This window comes from Chanos chanos, chromosome 14, assembly GCF_902362185.1.
Source record: "Chanos chanos chromosome 14, fChaCha1.1, whole genome shotgun sequence".
Classification (NCBI taxonomy): domain Eukaryota; kingdom Metazoa; phylum Chordata; class Actinopteri; order Gonorynchiformes; family Chanidae; genus Chanos; species Chanos chanos.
This window is the reverse complement of record NC_044508.1, coordinates 4,652,816-4,670,269: the sequence shown is the minus strand read 5'-3', so window position 1 is coordinate 4,670,269 and position 17,454 is coordinate 4,652,816. Positions and strand designations below refer to the sequence as shown.

At 41.9% G+C, this 17,454-nt stretch overlaps 2 protein-coding genes across 2 annotated transcripts; one reads left to right on the top strand and one right to left on the bottom strand.

Moving 5' to 3' along the window:
* Positions 1–479: 479 nt before the first annotated feature.
* Positions 480–7,334, bottom strand: tchp (trichoplein, keratin filament binding). Its single transcript, XM_030791025.1, has 13 exons — positions 7,311–7,334; positions 6,828–7,028; positions 6,092–6,302; positions 5,482–5,538; positions 4,892–4,960; positions 4,214–4,387; positions 3,930–4,042; positions 3,349–3,415; positions 2,845–3,017; positions 2,399–2,480; positions 1,792–1,977; positions 1,090–1,233; positions 480–596 (listed from the first exon to the last, which is right to left on the bottom strand). The coding sequence occupies exons 2-13, from the start codon at positions 7,016–7,018 to the stop codon at positions 564–566; spliced, it is 1,500 nt and encodes a 499-aa protein (XP_030646885.1). The 5' UTR covers positions 7,019–7,028; positions 7,311–7,334; the 3' UTR covers positions 480–563.
* Positions 7,335–8,844: 1,510 nt separating this feature from the next.
* On the top strand, positions 8,845–12,736 carry gltpa (glycolipid transfer protein a). Its single transcript, XM_030791034.1, has 5 exons — positions 8,845–8,947; positions 11,652–11,710; positions 11,801–11,934; positions 12,244–12,394; positions 12,554–12,736. The coding sequence occupies exons 1-5, from the start codon at positions 8,845–8,847 to the stop codon at positions 12,734–12,736; spliced, it is 630 nt and encodes a 209-aa protein (XP_030646894.1).
* The last annotated feature ends 4,718 nt before the right edge of the window (positions 12,737–17,454 follow it).

The following is a 17,454-nucleotide window of genomic DNA, read 5'->3' as shown; positions in this document are numbered from 1 at the left end:
AAGTTAAATTAGAACTGAAACCTTCTAGTGGTATTGTTGATGATTTTGTGTGTGGGTCCTTTGTCTTTACGAATGTCTGATGTTAATTTTGTATTGAAACCTACAATAATCCATGTAAGCATATGAAAGGTACTGACAGTCAGTTGAAAGGTTATTCAAAATCATATAGTAAAAACTTCATTATCTGCTTTCAACAAAATTTTCAATTTTAAAGAAAGAGTTGTCATTTCACAACGATCACCCGGGCAGTTTTTTTTCACATTTGTTTTTAATAATTAAAAATATCACAGAAGTGACTAAAAATAGTACAATCATACAAAATACCTTATAAAAATCTGACGATTCAACAGCCAAAAAAAAACTGCCTTTGTCAAAATTGTCATGTAAACACACCGCTATTCCGAGATAAAGCGCTAGGTTTCATTGGCTCTCCTGCGAAGATGGTTATCTTCACAGAAATCAGTAAAGCGATAAGAGAACATCTGAAATGGTTCTTTTCTTTTAATGCTGAAACACGTTTGGCTAAAATGATTGAGCTACCTCAGCATTCTGCCCTTGAGTCCTCATGTCCAGGCTGACCGGGGTCTGCTACGGATCTATGACGACAAGCGGGAAAGAGCCAATCAGAGCAGGGCATTTTATTTGATGATCAGCGATTGGACGGAACCTTGACTGAACTGTTCCATTTTAAAATGACTGTATTAAATCAATCCTGCCATAGGTCAACTCTACAGTCCTCAGAGAGCGTAAATTTGTCATGTACACAAATATACAATATAACAACATAGAATACAAAACACATTCACTAGACACATTCACCATGACCTCACACGTCATTATTCACATGTACTGTACATATGACATAAATAACTAAGAACATGGACAGATGATTACATCTACAACTGTTACCTACTCACCTACTATGGATACACAATTAGTAAACACAGAAAACCCATCTCCCTGACAGAGGAAGAAAATCATTTTTCTTATCAGTCATCTTAAGATGCGCACAAAGGCCTTTTAAAAGCAACTCGATTGCCGGGCAAGTTGGTACTATCTTTTCAGAAAAATGTTTCGTCTCTCCCTTACCCTCTCCTGGTACCCCTGTTCAGTCATCCGCTGTGTCTCCAGGCGGAGCTCCTCCTCCTCTAGCCTGAGCGCCTCCCTCTGCCTCTCCTCCTCTTCTTTCCTCCTCTGCTGCTCTTCCCACTGCTCCCGACGCCGCTCTTCCACCTGACAGAAAGAGAAACCCATTTACTCATACAGACTCAGAGTTTCCATACATCAGGTAATAAAGCAACGAAACTCCATAGACTTCCATGTGAAATTCTCAGTTGAACTTGATCTAATGGTAAGTGATCTAATGGGCAGTGTTGAGGCCACTGTAACGGAAAAATGGTTTTGTGCAGAGCCAGGTATCGTGTAAACAGGTTTGCCATGTTAGTTCTATACCAAGACTCCTCAAATACAGTCTTGGAGATATAGAATCCTGTTGGTTTTCACGTCAATCAAACGCTCTTGTCTCTGCTGGTCTGAAGAGTTTACAAAGACATGTACCAGGGAAAAATCAGCGTCTCATTTTAACAGTGAAAAACGTCAAAAACCAGAGGAACTCCGGACCTGAAGAGCCCAGTTTATGTGCTGCATTGTAGGAGAATTTATGCTCTAAGACACGCATTATTCTCTTAGATAAAATATTTTAATACATAAACATGAAGGGTCATCTCACACCCACACACACAGGCACGCACACACCCATAACCACCCTAAACCCCAAACACACACACACACCTGGGCATTGATCTCCTGCATGCGTGTGGTCCGTTGGGCCTCCTCCTGCTCTCTCTCCTGTCGTCTGCTCTCTCTCTCCATTTCCAGGAGCTGAATGAGCTCCTCTCTGCGACGGAGAGACTCCTCCTGGGCCCTGCGATTCCGCTGCATCTTCTCCTCCAACTGCTGCTGTCTCCCTGTCAGAACCTTCCGGAAAGAAAAGAATCGCACATTTCCTTAATCAGGCTTCATTTCATTTAGTCTTACTGTGACTGTGAACGAAACAGATGTTGGTAACTCTGGTGCGGTTGTTGAAAAAGGCTCACAAGTAAGGTTGGTTTCCAAGATAAGGAACTTTGACTGGAATTGGACTTAACATGCAATTTGATTTCAAAATACGATCTAGTAAAGGTTAGCTTTAATCCACAAGGTCCATCACAGGATAGATGGCTGCAGCCAAGCAAAAACTGAAGACTGTTGCAATACAAAGCACATCAGCTCAACTCCCCGTAGGATAATGTGAGAATGAGTTTCCCTGTGTGTGGAATCTGTAGCTTTTCCTCCATCTGGTCCACACTCCCCCCCCCCCCCCCCCCCCCCCCTACCCCCAGGGACAGGAATGACGCACCTCCTGCATGAGCCTCTCTCTGGCTCTCCTCTCCTTCTCCCACTCCTCCTCTCGCTTCTCCCAAACACGCTGCGCCTCCTCCCTAGGGAGAAACACAAAAGAAAGAAAGAGAAGTGTGTTTAATTTAGTGTGTCTGCTGTTCTGTTTGAGTGCTAAAAAAAGCCTAAATGGTATAATGTGATCAAAGTCTGAAAACCACAGGCTCAAGAGCAAAGCAGCATTGGTCTAGCTCTGATCCAGCTAATTAACAACTTTCTGATTTAAGGTCAAGATAAGACGTTTGATTCGATATACTCTGACCAGCATGTTTTCAGTCTTGGGACTGACAAAACTTGCACTGAACAATATCCTTACTTCGGAAAAAAAAAAAGAAAAAAAAAGCAGAACTTGCAACAAAATATCTGATATAGCCTGACAGGTGAAGCAAGCGGAGTGACTCCTCTAACCTGTACAGAGTTTCAAACTCCGCCTCTCTCTGTCTCTCCAGTTCCAGCTGCTCCTCGATCACTCCTTTCATCCAGGCCGCGTCTGCCACCGCCCTCTCGCGCCGAGCGCTCGCTATCCTGTGGTCCTCCTCCTCGCCCTCCAGAAGCGCGGCCAAGATCCTGCGGTCCGCCTCCTGTTGGAGAGAAGAGGTATTGCACTCAGTCAGCCAGTGGGTAAAGAGAAGTCACAAAAAAAAAAAAGAAGCACAAGTCCAGGCAAAAATGCTCTATTCGGGATTGTCATGTTTTTCTATACTGTATCGCTTGATGAACAAACAGGAAAACGGTATTTCTATAAATTAATTAACTTGTTCGATCCCTTTCGTAAATGAGTTTACATTAGAAGCCACAGGTCGTCTTAAAAGCTATCCCATTCATCGTGGGGTATCTACGGCGTGCGATGCCTATGCCTTCAGACAACAGTGACTGGAAATGAAGAAATAAAAGCGTTTTAGAAAGACTCACCAGCTCCTCCTGCACCTGCTGCGCTCTTCTCCTCAGCTGAGCTCGATACTGCCGTGTCAGAAACCGCCTGAGGAGCAGAGAGAGGACTTAGCGCAGGAGTAACTCTCCACAATCAGTGATCAAAACTAAAACAATTATTTAAATAGTGGTCAAAACTTAAACAATTATTTAAACAGTCAGGGGTGAAACTCGGGCAACCTGGAGCATGCAAGGACATTCAATGCCTTCCTTATGAATCTGAAGACTCCACTGGCCCATAGTGTAACATAAACAACTGCACTGTTCTCTCACCCATGGGTTTTAATAGAGTATTCAGTATATACTGACATTCAAATACAGTTACTGAAAATTTTGGTGAGCTATACAATGTCTAAGACTTATCCAGGACTGAATCATGCTTTGAATGGAGACTCTTTGGGCTGCACCTAATTCAACTGACAATGAATGCTGCCAAAACATGTTTTCTGAGTGGTGGTTGTTGTTTTTTACTTTACTTTAATAAACTGAAAAGTTCAACTTGTTTGTTAAAGAAAAATACAAAGAACGTCCTCAAAACAAGGTTTTTTTTGTGTCATTTTTACCCTAGTTCTGATTTTTTTCTAGACTCTTCCGCTTGTTTCCTCTCTTCTTCCAGCCTTTCCACCTCCCAGCGCTGCACCATCAGAGCCTCCTGCTCCTTCTTCAGATGGCTGGCCTGGAGAAGGACGAAAGTCAGGCCACAAATCTTCAGAACGAGGAGCAAGACTACCCCGTTTTCACCGTACGGGAGTTTTTCCGCAGCTGTGGTGTTTTACTCTAAACTGACATGGACGTTGGTGTTTGGCTGCCTTTTTGCTTCTGTACCCTCCCAAAAGTTTCCACTCACCTCTTCCTCACGCAGTTTGAGTTCCTCCATCTGTCTCCGAAGCTCCTCCGCTCTTTTCCTCTCCTCCTCTTTCCTCCTCTCCTCCTCCTCCTTCATCCGCTCCAGGGCCTCCCTTCTTGTCCTCTCGTATTCATTTTCAAAGCGCCTCTTCTCCTCCTGGGCTACTTCATCACACTGAAGATTAAGGGACATGGAGCATCATACTACACTGTCCTAGTGTCAAATGTTACTCATTTTGCTGTTTGTTTTTTAATAATAATAATAATAATAATAATAAAAGGTTTGTGCCTTGAGGCACTGCAGAATAATTCAAAATGGACATCTTCATCATACATGTTAATCACCATTGCAATAACTAATACAACTTCATTAAACCTTCACTGGAACGCAAAAAATGTATATTCTGCTAATTTTTTAACTTGTTTTGAAGACTGTTCTGGAAATACTTGAACACATGAAATACACACTACATCTCCGAACATTTCTCTTTAACGTATATCACAGCTACTAGGTAAGAGGGACAGTGCAGCCGGTCTCCATGAGGAATGATTCTCAGAGAAAGGATACTGTGTTCACATGTGTGGAACAAGGCTACTCTTTAAAAAGTAAACCGTGCCATGTAACATAACTGTCAGACTGTCCCCCCGTGACAGATTATACCGCTCAGAGAAAGCTTACCCGTTTTTTCTCAGCCTTTTGCTCCTGCCATTGGCTGACGACATGATCTTTGTGCAAAGTTGATTCGACCTGTTGACACACGATGTTAGACGATGTCAGTCAGCGACGAAACGATGAGATATCAATACACCGCGGTGCGAAAGAGAAGCGTCACGTACAGGGGAATTAAACTCAGGGGTTCGGGTTTTGCAGACCGTCCTGGAATAGTGACATCACAGACCCTATTCGTTTACAGATCAAGTCCACGCATGGACACGGAACCCTCTCGGGTGAGACTAAATGGCTACTCTCCTTCGACGTGTTGACTCGATTTTGTTAACTTAATCCTTCCAAAGGAGACCGCAACTGATCCACCTGACAGAATTAATGAGGACTCTCAAATGGTATTTTCCGGCAATCGACGCCAAGAACGAACAACATAAATCATTTAAGCTAAAAAGAAATCTAGAAATTTCTAATGATAGAAAGACAAAAAGCATTTGCAGTTTCATTTTCCATGTTCAGATTCAACCACACAAAAGGTATTTTTCTGTTACGGAAAATTTCTTCCCCCTCCCTCCATTGCACTCTCGAGAAAGGTTTTCACTAACCTTACGAAGTTCAGGGTTGTTCTGTTTCCAATGCTCCCTCAACAGCTCCTGTGCAAGCTGATTGGTCAAAGACAAACAAACAAAATGCATCAGTTACACACGTAAAGAGGACCTTGCCACCCACCATCAAACCAGTGGTTGCATTACAGGACACTGTAAGTCAACGACACATCCATTGTGCTAGGGAGCAAGGCTGGAGCTTAACTCAACCAGTTTGAGTATTCTGCAAGAATTTGTTAAAACTCTGCATGTATAATAAATTATCAATCTGAATAAACAGACAGAGTGCTTTGTTAAAAACGCTATTAGTCAGACTTCCTGATAATGGAAGTACCATGTATCATTATGAGTTGATAAAAAAAACCATTGCTAAAATACATAACTACTTATGAAGAGTCATCAAACAAATGCTTTAAAATGCTTCATACATGCAAATTCTAAATTAAAACACCAGTTCTTCTGGGGGTGATGTCTGCCAGTGATGGGCTTCTATAGGCAGCCCTGAACAGGCCCTTTAGCTACATGAACAAATTTAAATGTAAATTTAAATTGCAGCAAGTGCATTTGCATTGAGTTATTCGTTTTACATGACTGGTGTTAGCAGACACACATTTTTCCTTCTCTCTTCCCTGGCTGACCGCAGACCCTCTGTCCTCTCCACCAGCTGCCTGACTGAGGCACTCCTGTCTGGGCCAACCTCTCGAAGCTCTGTCTCCAGCCGGTCTCTCTCCTCCTGGAGCAGAATCCTGAGTCTCTCCCTCCGTTCCTCCAGATTCCGTTTCTTCTCCTCCTTCATTCGCTCGCGGTGGAACGCACTCATACTGAAGGACCATCGGTGCAAATAAAGAGCGATTTAGAAAAGATGATACATTTTTATAGGAAAACAGAGAGCAAAGGGACACAAATTTAAATGTGTAATGTCACTGCATTCTTAAAGTGACAAGCTGGAGTCAATGACGTGCACTGCAGAGGTAGCTGATGTTAGAATTTGCTGCTATGGACACACCAAGCTAAGTAGAATTTTTCAGTCAGTAATCATCATTCACAGCACAATTACAACAAAACTGAATTTACTAGTGGGTCAGAGATCCAGATTGAGCATGCTCATGAAGACAAGGGTGGGGAAAAACTTTCTTAGGCTTTATTAAAAAGAAATTTTGAGAGGAACCAAGACTCAAAATGAAGGAACCCTTCCTCCTCCATCTGGCATCGGGTAGTTAGAGTTGAAGGTCAAAATAGTCTATACTTGGACATAAGATAAGTGAAGAGGAAAATGCTGCAGTAAAGGGAAAAAACAGATTATTTTTGCTATAGTCAGTAAAAATCTAAAGGTTAGTGGTTTTAACCTTTTTTGATAAGACTGCCGGGAGCTCCAGTATGCCTGTTTATTGCTGCGGAGAGTCTGCTCCCTGAAATATTGCGAATGAAGCTCCCATTGCTGCCGCCACCGAGCCTCCTGTTCCCGCTGCCGCACCATCTGCCTCTCCAGCGCGCGTACGCGACTCGGCCAGTGAGCAGAAAGCGTCGGCAAAGCCATGGTCGCTAACCTAACGTAAGAAAACAATCGAGCCACTTAGAGCCATACACGTTAGACAAGACAGAGAATTCGTTAGATTTTATGTTTGACGTTTAGTCGCTTTTTTTGTAAACAAGTAAGTTACTGAATCATTATTTCTGGAACGTCTTTGGCTGAAGGTGTTTTATGATCCGTTAAGTTTGGGAGCGCTCACACTGCGAACTTTTAAATTAGCATAGCCACTTAGCTAGCTAATTTTGAACATCTCAGCATAACGCCGTGTGGGTGTTTTACGTAGTAATGATCTTCCTACCGTAACACAGAGTGCTGCTTTATGGTGCTGCAGTTTTAATTAAACTGTCGACGAAGGACTTTCTCTAGCCAAAGGGTTGCATGTCCTCTCTTCTGATGCTCAGTAAACTTTATGTTAGCATGGCGAAAACCCAAATCAGCCACTTCCTGTTTTTCCTGGTTACCCCACGAAGTGCTTGGTTACGCGACGGCAAGTAGTAGGGGTCAAACAATAGCGGCTGGCAGTAACGTTCGCTCCCAATGTGCAGTTCCACAGGGACAATTAAGCGGCCAACTAATTGCGTAATCCATCATCGAAAACACGCAAAATATAATTATCATCCTAAGTGAACGTCTGTTCTTTTGTTGCTTAGACATATAAAATGATACAGACACTTTTCACAGATTTTAGGGCACAATAAATTTCGGCAGCACAAGTCTCTTTTTAGTGTGCAGTTTAATTCTGGGGTGTTGAATGAGGATTTGGTCATAGCCTTTTGTCTTCATCATATTTCTCCCGTTATAAATGCATGGGCCAACTGCAAAACTGGAAGACCTGAAGGACTCTTTATGGTAAAGATTACCATCTAAGAGTGAAGAGAGGAAACATAGTCTGTTGGTCTTATTGTGTGTTTGACTGTCTGCTGGATAAATTATTCATTAGATATGAATGTTTAATGGTGACTAGATAAGCGTGTCTAATTGTTGCCTGAAAGTCTCCCCTTTTAAACATAATGTCAGAGTCACGCTTAAGGGAGTTTAAATGATTTACTACGTTTTAGATATTTTCATTAAAAAATGCACGCTCTCTATAGTTTACAGTGTACGTTTCGCTTCTCAGAAGTGGAATATAGCTTCCACGAACGATTCAAACCGATGCCAGTGTCGCTGAGGTTCGAAGTTAAGAAAGTGCGTCCCGTTGACGGCATGCAAAAACCCATACCGAATAGTAAGTCTACGACAACACAGAGTTTCGGGACCAACTTTTACAAAAGTTAAAGGGTCACAAAAGTGCCATGTACTTTCTCCCTATGCAGACAGAACCATGGTAGAATGTGATGTTTAATTAATGCGATCATTATTATGAAATAATCTTCATTAAAACAGCTGACATCAACAAATATTTTATGTTAGAAGATGGACAACAAAATCAAACCCGAATGAACTAGCCCACAGAATGAACTGCAAGCTCAGGTTTAAACAGTAAAATGACAATGCACTTTGCATATGCACATAACATTACACCAATTTAAAGCGGTAGCCTGTTTAAAAAAGTTCTTATCGTATGCACAGTTGCCCATGTATATTAACCCAACCCCCTTCTATTTGATTGGTTGGGTGCCGCCCACCTGTTGAATTTACCACACACAGCACAGCCTTGTTGCTTGCCTGAGAGGGTGGATACCGTGTACAACCGAAGCGGTCAGCTGTTTTACACTGTACGAGGGGGCGCCTCTCACTGAAGTTCCTGGATTTATTGACATTTCTCTTTTCAGTGATACCCCTGATTCTTTGTCGCTGGGAGAGTGACACAATCACTCTTCACACGGTAGAAGATGGCTCTCCTTATGGAGCACCAGTTTAGGCAACTTCCAGCCGACAAACAAGTGGAAACCCGGCCATTCTTGGAGTCCGTCTCCTATCTTCCGCCATTCTTCGGTAAGTTTCCAGTGGCAGCAGTTGGAGCTGAAGCTCTGATTTAAAATACACTCTCGTAATTTCATGAAGTTCATACCAGGCAGAACAGCGTGAAAAAACACCGTGTTTGCACACTCCAGCTAAGTTTGTTTCATATCAGACTTTTATAAGTAATTTGGATCCGTATCTATGGTGATGGTTTATCACATCATCACAAAATTTCCATCTATGTCCTTTTAGAACACAAAGTCATCCATTCTTAATGGCTTTTTCGTTCCCACCTTTAGCTGACGAACAATAGCGAACTGTTCGTTCACAGTGGGCTTTTCAAACGCTTATCAGTGATATCCTCCCTGTCATAATATTTTCCCTTTTAACGGCAGTATTCGCACATCGAGAATATCGAGACGAGACTTCTTGTGATTGTAGGGGTTCATAATCTGACTGAATTGGTTTTATATTTGACCAGCTGTTCGAAACGTGCACGATCTATTCCGATACATTTACAAGCGTATACCCTTGTTTGTGAATACTTTTTCGTGTCAAAAATGTTGGGTAGTTATTATTTGATTATCAGACAATTTATGTTTAAAAGTAGCCGCTGCCAAATTAGGATTTAATGGTTTGTGATTTATGTCATAGTTGGTGAAGATTTCAGTTGTGTTACATTAAAACGCACGAACTGTGTAACAGTTGTGTTCTCATCCCTTACCTAAGAAGTTTTCTCCTTCTACAAGACACATAGAAGCAGAGAGTGAGACCAACTAAGCTACCGTTTTCTCGAGCTCGTGTGTCTGTCATAATCAGATTCCAAAGTTGTGGAATTTTCTGTCCCTGATTAAAAACTTTCCTGAACTGGTTTGCAGGAGGTTGTAGGCGATTTGTCAAAAACGGGCACAGGACATTACATGCCATTAAGGATAACCCCCCTTTTTTTTGGATCAAATTTCTCTCCACCAAGCGGCCTAACAAACCTTTTGCATGCATAATTTAATCGGCTGCCCTCAATTTTAAGTTGAGAAAATTGATTAGCACGGTGTTGGATTGCCTCGACCTATTCATCCACCGATTGGACCAGTGAGGGCACCTTTTGTTTGAGGGCTTCATGTTGTATTAATATGAAAAAAGTGTTTTCAAATCAATCTGACACCTGAGACTCTCCAGTCACAAGTCCAGGGTGTTGGATTTAGCCTCTGCTTTGTGTTATCGTGCCCTGGTCTCCAACCAGTACACAGTCTCCGGCCAGTACACCAAGCACCAGTGTAGAAAGGCACAAAACACACTTGATCTTCAGAGACTCCCCAAAGCAGGTGGATTGTTTGGTTTGGGAAAAAAAACAAAAAACAAAAAAAAAAAACAAAGAGAAGCACAGATGTGTTGATGAAGCGTAAATACTTTGTAATAACAGTAAAATGGTTGAGTAAAATGGTTTCATTTATGCTCTTCACAGCATTCCCAGAGAGGAGCGAGTAAGTTCTTCCCATAGGCTTTTGTTTAGAAACAAACACTGAATCACAAAACAGGCCTTTGTCGCGGGTAGTTGTTGGAAAGCGTCGGAAACCACTGACATTGTGTTAGGTATGAACTTCTATAGGTGTTTTAGTTTGTGTTTCTGGTTGTTTAGGACAGCAGCATGTGACAGGGTGGTGTGGGGGGGAAGTGTTATTATGGGCCTGAAGATGAGTGATAAAGACAGGAAGGGTGTAGGGTGATTGTGGAAGAGTACAGTCGAAATTCTCTTGTAACCAGATAAGGGCATATTGCCGCAGTGCACAATAGCTGGGACGTGGTGGACACGCTAACCTACCCGACCGAGTGCTGACGCCTGTCAGTGCCGGGTTTATCTCGCCGTGCTCTCCTCGAGTCCGGTCCTCTGCTACCATACGTATCCGCCCAGCGTTGAGTGACGGTCGGCCTAGTCGATCTGGTTACAGCGCACACCTTTTGCGTCCTCGTCGGGTTAAGACCAGTAGGAAGGCCTGTTGTCCACTTTGACGTTGTTCTTGGTCGTAACAGTTTGTTTCCTTATAGTTGAAATAGGATCCGTTGTTCAGAGGATACTGGGCATTATTCCCCAGCATGTCCGAATGGTTTTGCTCTACCTCATAATGGTGCATTTTGTCAGCTGAGACATTTTACCGTCATCAGATACTTTTATGGACCAGAATATGGGCCCGCAGTGACATTCTGCAGTTTATCAATTAACGTCAGAACAGGTTTTGGAGCCGATTTGTAGTTTCCAGTAGGATGATATTGTTTCCACTGCATTATCAGACGTGCGATACATCAGGTCTGGATACGATAGTGGGATCTGCTGAAAGTTTAATGAATTAGAGAGGTGCTTTTAGAAATCTGTCATGCTCTCTAAGCCCTGTGAATTATTTAGAGTCCCCTCTGTAAAGCTGAGGAATGTCAAAGTTCACACAGAGTTCCCATGGAAGCAATCATACTCATGATATATCTGCAATGAAGGAAATATTAAAATCACACCGGGCTCTTTTTTTTCTTTTTAGTGCAGAGAGCAGAGGTAATTCTGCTGTGTCATGACAAACCGTTGTCTACTTTATAAATATGTATCCTAAAACAATAGCCTTATTGTACATTAAGTTCGATGCATGCCATTTGAGACGGATTTGGAACCACGCTAAAGATTTTTCAGCGGATTACATAGAACGCGCGCAAACCATAATGTACAACGCAGATTTTTCGTTTAATCTCTCCACAGACTGCCTTGGGTCCACGGTGTTCGCACCCATCAAGGCGGACATTGCCGGAAACATAACAGTAAGCATCAGGCCAAAGTGTGCTGTTTACAGGTGCCACGACCGTTGATTTTTACGATGTTTGCTCATATTGTCCGTCGACCATTTGCAGAAAATCAAGGCTGTTTACGACAGCAATCCCAGCAGGTACAAGACGCTTCAGCAGATTCTGGAGGCGGAGAAGGAGATGTACGGGACGGAATGGCCCAAAGTCGGAGCGACTCTCGCCCTAATGTGGCTGAAACGGTGAGAGGAGAGTCTGAGGTGCTCACAGCTTTCTGCTCGTAGCGTCTGAGACACGTGCTCGATAAAACACTTCTCAGTTCGAGCCTAAAGCCCACCGATTTTCTCTTGTTTCCTGATGCCGGAAGGGAAACAACTGCAGTGGTGCGTAGTGGTGTCACTGAGAAGGTTCCAGAAGTACGGTTATGGACAGGGATGATGTTGTGAAGATTTGTGCCATATTAGGACTGTCCCTTTGAAGCGAGGCTATTTAGGGGGTCTGGTGACATTGTTTTTTTTCCTGTTTTGTTTTGTTTTGTTTTTTTTTTCCAGAGGACTTCGGTTCATTCAGGTCTTTCTCCAGAGCTTAGTCGACGGGGAGAAAGACGAAAACAATCCTAACCTCATTCGAGTTAACATCACCAAAGCGTACGAGCTTGCCTTGAAGAAGTACCACGGCTGGCTTGTTCAGAAGCTTTTTAAAGTGAGTTTTCGTCTTTGACTGACTATGAGTGTTGATCTAAATCCCCAAGTTGTGTATTGCTTTAGGAGACCATGAGGCAAAAACGTTAAGTGGTGTATAAAGAACAAAAGAAAAGCTTGCTAACCGCTAACCGTCCTCTAAACGACTTCGTTCCCGTAGGCAGCGCTGTACGCGGCTCCGTACAAATCAGATTTTCTGAAAGCCCTTTCAAAAGGCCGGGACGTCAAAGAAGAGGACTGCCTGGAGAAAGTGCGGCAGTTCCTGGTCAACTTCACCGCCACAGTGGACGCCATCTACGACATGTACACCAGAATGAACGCCGAGCTGGACTACACCGTGTGACCTCTCTCCCATGCCCGCTCAGCATTCTCCTCTCTCTCTCTCTCTCTCTCTCTCTCACGACGTTCCGTTTTCCCATCAGAACACTCGGAGATCCCACTGAACTAATTAAATTCCAAGAGACAGGATATCTCTCTTTCCTTTTTTTTCTCTCTCTCTTTCTCTTTCTCTCTATTTATCTGTCTGTTTATCTCTTCCCCTCTCTCTCTCTCTCTCTCTCTCTTTCTCTCTCTCTCTCTTCCTCTCTCTCTCTCTCTCTCTCTCTCTTCCTCTCTTCCTCTCTTCCCCTCTCTCTCTCTTCCTCTCTTCCTCTCTCTCTCTCTCTCTCTCTCTTTCTCTCTCTCTCTCTCTCTCTCTCTCTTTCTCTCTCTCTCTGCCTCTCAGGTTTTCTCAGTTCAGTTTTTTCCCCTTGTTAGTTTTTTTTTTTTTTTTGGCCACGGTCTCAGGCAGTGGCGCTGTTTTTTCTCATCAGATCTCTCGGTCATCACTGTCAGTGAAACATTATTGTTTTTAAGCAATAACCATGATGAAGCCGTACCCTGCAGAGAGCTTGTGTTTTGCATTTCATCTTTAAGAACAGTTGCTCCAGTTCTCTCACATTATAGGGCAATGGATGGAAGTGTATTGAGAGAAAAAAAGGAAACAAGGCCAATATATATATAATTTTAACTGTCATATGTCGTTTTTAAGTCACACCGGAATGTAGTGTGAATGATAAGAGGGCTTATACATGAAACTTTGGGCTAAAATGTTAATCCGAGTCATCTCCAAAACTAAAAATTCAAACTTATGTCTTAGTTTTTCTAGGAGAGCTCATCACTACTGTCTATAGCAGAGATCTGAAGAGGGATTGTTCAGACAATAAAATTAAATTAAGGAAAAAAAAACTTCCAAAAAAAAAAAAAATGTTTTTAACATTGCACATCCAGGAATTTGTTCTATGCTTTGTGTTTGATTTCATTTTTACCTACTTTAAGCTATGGTGAACTACTTGAATTTTTGTTTTCGTAAATGTGTAGCGTCTGCAGATTTTTTACTGAAAGCTGTAGAGATTGTTTGTGGTGTTTTATCACACTTTGTAACAGATTATTTAATAACTATTACAATATGCAAACTTCGATACATCAGACTGTTATTTATTACGTGACTGTAAATTGCTGTGTATCACTCTTCGGAATCTAATCGGAGGAAGATCTTTCAGAGTTGTCTAAAGTAACATTTGACTTCTTGCATAGAGAGATTATGGAGGCTCTGTTTGTAAAAAAACAAAACAAAAACAAAAAAAACTACAGGGCATAGTCAAACTACTTGACTGTTTTGAATGACACTTAACAAGCTAATATCTACTATTTATTACTCCAAAGTGTCTTTGTTTACCAAAGAGATTTATTATTGCAAAATCATAATTTAGGTGTAGATTAAGGTATTTAATATTTCAGAGTGGTAAAGAAATATATGTATTTAAAAATGTATTTAAAGTTATATACGTATCGCTCTACCTTTTTTAAGAGGGGAAAGAAAAGTCATTTCTAATGAGTAGTATTGTATTGTTTGTTGTGCGTGAACTTCTGTTTGTTCAGTTTCTCAGATATACTGTAGAGCATGATTGACCAAACTACTGCTTGAATTTGCCTTTCGTAGTTCATAGCACTGAATGTTGTTGCTTACTACAAATGAATGAATGTATGTAACTATTTATCTGTTGAATCATGTCTGTTTTTGTGGTCGTCATTTTTGAGTTATTTTCTGTAGCTCAATATTAACATCTGTATGAAGTTTCTCAACACAGAAATAGTATACATTGTTTTCATGTAAATAGACTGGAGTGGATTCCTATGCAAAGGGGGAAAATACATAAATGTCATTGTAATCCTTGTATTCAAGTGCTTTTGAGAAAATTGAGATTATTGATTGCATTTATGATAAATTTAAGCTTTTTCATGTTATACTTTCCAGTTGCAGTTGTTTTGTATCATTAAGTAACACATTTTATGCTGTCTCTGTCTTTGGAGTGCATGCTGCTAATGTGCAGTAACATACATGGCACAAAGCTTAACAAATACTGGTCAGGAAAACATTGTCACCATGGTATCGCATTGATGATGTAGTTTACTGCTCTAATGTAAAGAAAGACCGTGGAGTAGAAATTTCACTGTCTTGCCTGTTTGAAGAATAAATTACTGGGGGATGCTAAGATTATGTTTTGTGTGTGTGTGTGTGCGCGCGCGCGCGCATGTCTCACAGCAGTCAAAACGTGCTATACTCATGGAAAGTACCTTATGTGGCCACTTGAGGGCGCCACCATCCAACTATTGCCTCCATTATTCACACAAGGCAAAGAGACACCTTGTGTTTGCTTATGTCTACACAAACATACTTAATTTGTGGGCTTTTCATTAACTGTAGCTGATAAGGTGAAGCAATAACAAAGTATGTTTGAACACGCAGAACCAACTACGAGGAAATGAGTTCCTCAGAACATTGCGGGCCTTGAAATCACTACTGTTTAAAATGTAGTTCTCAGTGATGCATTCATTCACATTGATCAATAAGAGTGGATGATATGAGCCCTTTATGCTCCAGACACACTATACTGAGCAGATGGAATTAATGGGAGAAAATAGAGGCACTAAGAGAGCAAAACTCCCGGTCACTGCAAGTTTAGAATTCGAAGAGGAAACTATATGTCACTGTCAGGGCACACTGCAAGATAAAACAAAATCAATCAATAAATGAAACAAATTTAAATCAAACATACAAATAAAGATGAGTATGTGTTTCCCATGGTGGAAAGGAGGTTGTGAATTTGCAGTTGTCAGACAGCACAGGGGCAGAATGTACATGACGGAGAAAGTCAGTGAGGTGGAGACATGCTAAGTCACTGAGGGCTTAAAAATTTGACTGGAGGATTTGATATAAAATATAAAAAAATATAACTGGGAGTCAGTGAGGATTACAGAGACCTGGGGTGATATGGTTGTGGGCTTTGGAGTTAGAGGCCACTATCATTTTGGAGGGGATTGGGGATGTGAGAGGGGGAGGAGAAGGGGGAGGTCAATAATCCATCCTGGAGGTGACAAGGACACAGAGGAGAGTGTCTGTGGACTGAGAGAGAGTGACAGACACAGCCTGGAGATGTTGAGAGGACGAAAATAAAAAAAAATACAGTGCGCGAGATGGACTTAATATGTAGTATTTATGTGGTCTCACACAAAGGCTTTAGGAGGACAGGAGAAATGTGGAATCATCAGCTGACATGATAAGATACATATGGGACAGAGAAACTAGATACAAAATGAGGAGACATGAAGTGTTTAATATCCTGAATTCCCTGGAGTGTGGGACAGGTGGCAGTTTATTGGTTATGTAGACCAGGGCATTATAAGTCTGAGAATGAAAATGTATCGGATTGTGTTGATACTCAGGTAAGTGATAAGATCGAGTGGGCCTAGGACTGATCCCTGGAGAACATCATACACAGCTGTGATCATGCTGGTTACATGGTTTTTCACGCAGCTGAACCGACATCTATTGGACAAGTAAAACTGATACTAGGAATCTGCAGTGTACTTTATGACCCCTTGTTAAACTGGTCATGTAAGAGATCATGTCAAAATGTATACTAAGGTTGGTAGGAACAAATTTATCATCCGCACAGGGGTCGATACATTCTTCCTTGGTTGCTGGACCACACTGAGGAAATCATGGATGACTTTCAGGGGAACAATCTCAGTTCTATCAGTTCTATTTTTAACAGGCTGACTGAAAGTAATCAGAAGGGTAACCCAAATTAGCTGTGGGTTGGCTGGAAAAGCCTCACTCTGATAATTTGGTCACAAAAGGAAGGTTGGAGACAGGCCCAGAAGCTGTTAATGTCCAAAGGATGAACAGTGGGAATTTACCAGAATTAGAATGACCGCAGTCAACCTGAGACAGTCAGGAACCAGTCGAGAGGAGAAGGAAGCGCCGATAACGGTAGTGATTAGGGGAACAAGGACATGCAAAGCAGATCTAACCAGTTTTGTGTTCTGATGTGGGCTCACATTGAGAGACAAGATAAGATATTAGCTAGTCGCTAAGCAGGTGAAAGCCAGACAGGTTGGTTTACAGGTCGGGAGAACGTTAATTCATAAAGAGAGGGGAAAATGTAAGATGAAGACTGAAAGTGTTTGCAAATGGAATAAATCTTAAATTAATAGGCAAACAAACAAACAAACAAACAAAAGAACCTAAGGAGTAACCGTTAATGGAAAAGTGTTATAAGGTTTCAATAGATTATTCATATGGATTTAGTGTTGAGGAAGACTTCCAAACTGAACAGGGCTTTGGGGTTACAGTGTCTGAGACTCACCACAGCAAAAGCATCTGACAACAGACAGAACAGTTTTACATTGCCTGAGGCGTTTTTGTGTTCGCTTGGGTGTGAACAGATTTGGAACAGATTTTTGCCCCGTAAAAGGCCCTGCCCAGCAGTTTAAGTAAGGCGGAGTTCTTTCTGGGGTACATCAGGAAGCGCTGTGTTTGAACAGTGTGTGTGTGTCAGTCTTGAGAAGAGGGAGAGCATTCAAAGAAGCAGTCGTGTGGTCACTGTAATAGGTTTATGGGAGGAGATGGAACATCGAGGGGGCAGGACTTGAGTCGATCAGGGACATGAATTCAGCATGCTAAAAAAATGACTTTAACTTCTAAAGAAAACTATACGTTTTTCTCTCCCCTTGTTT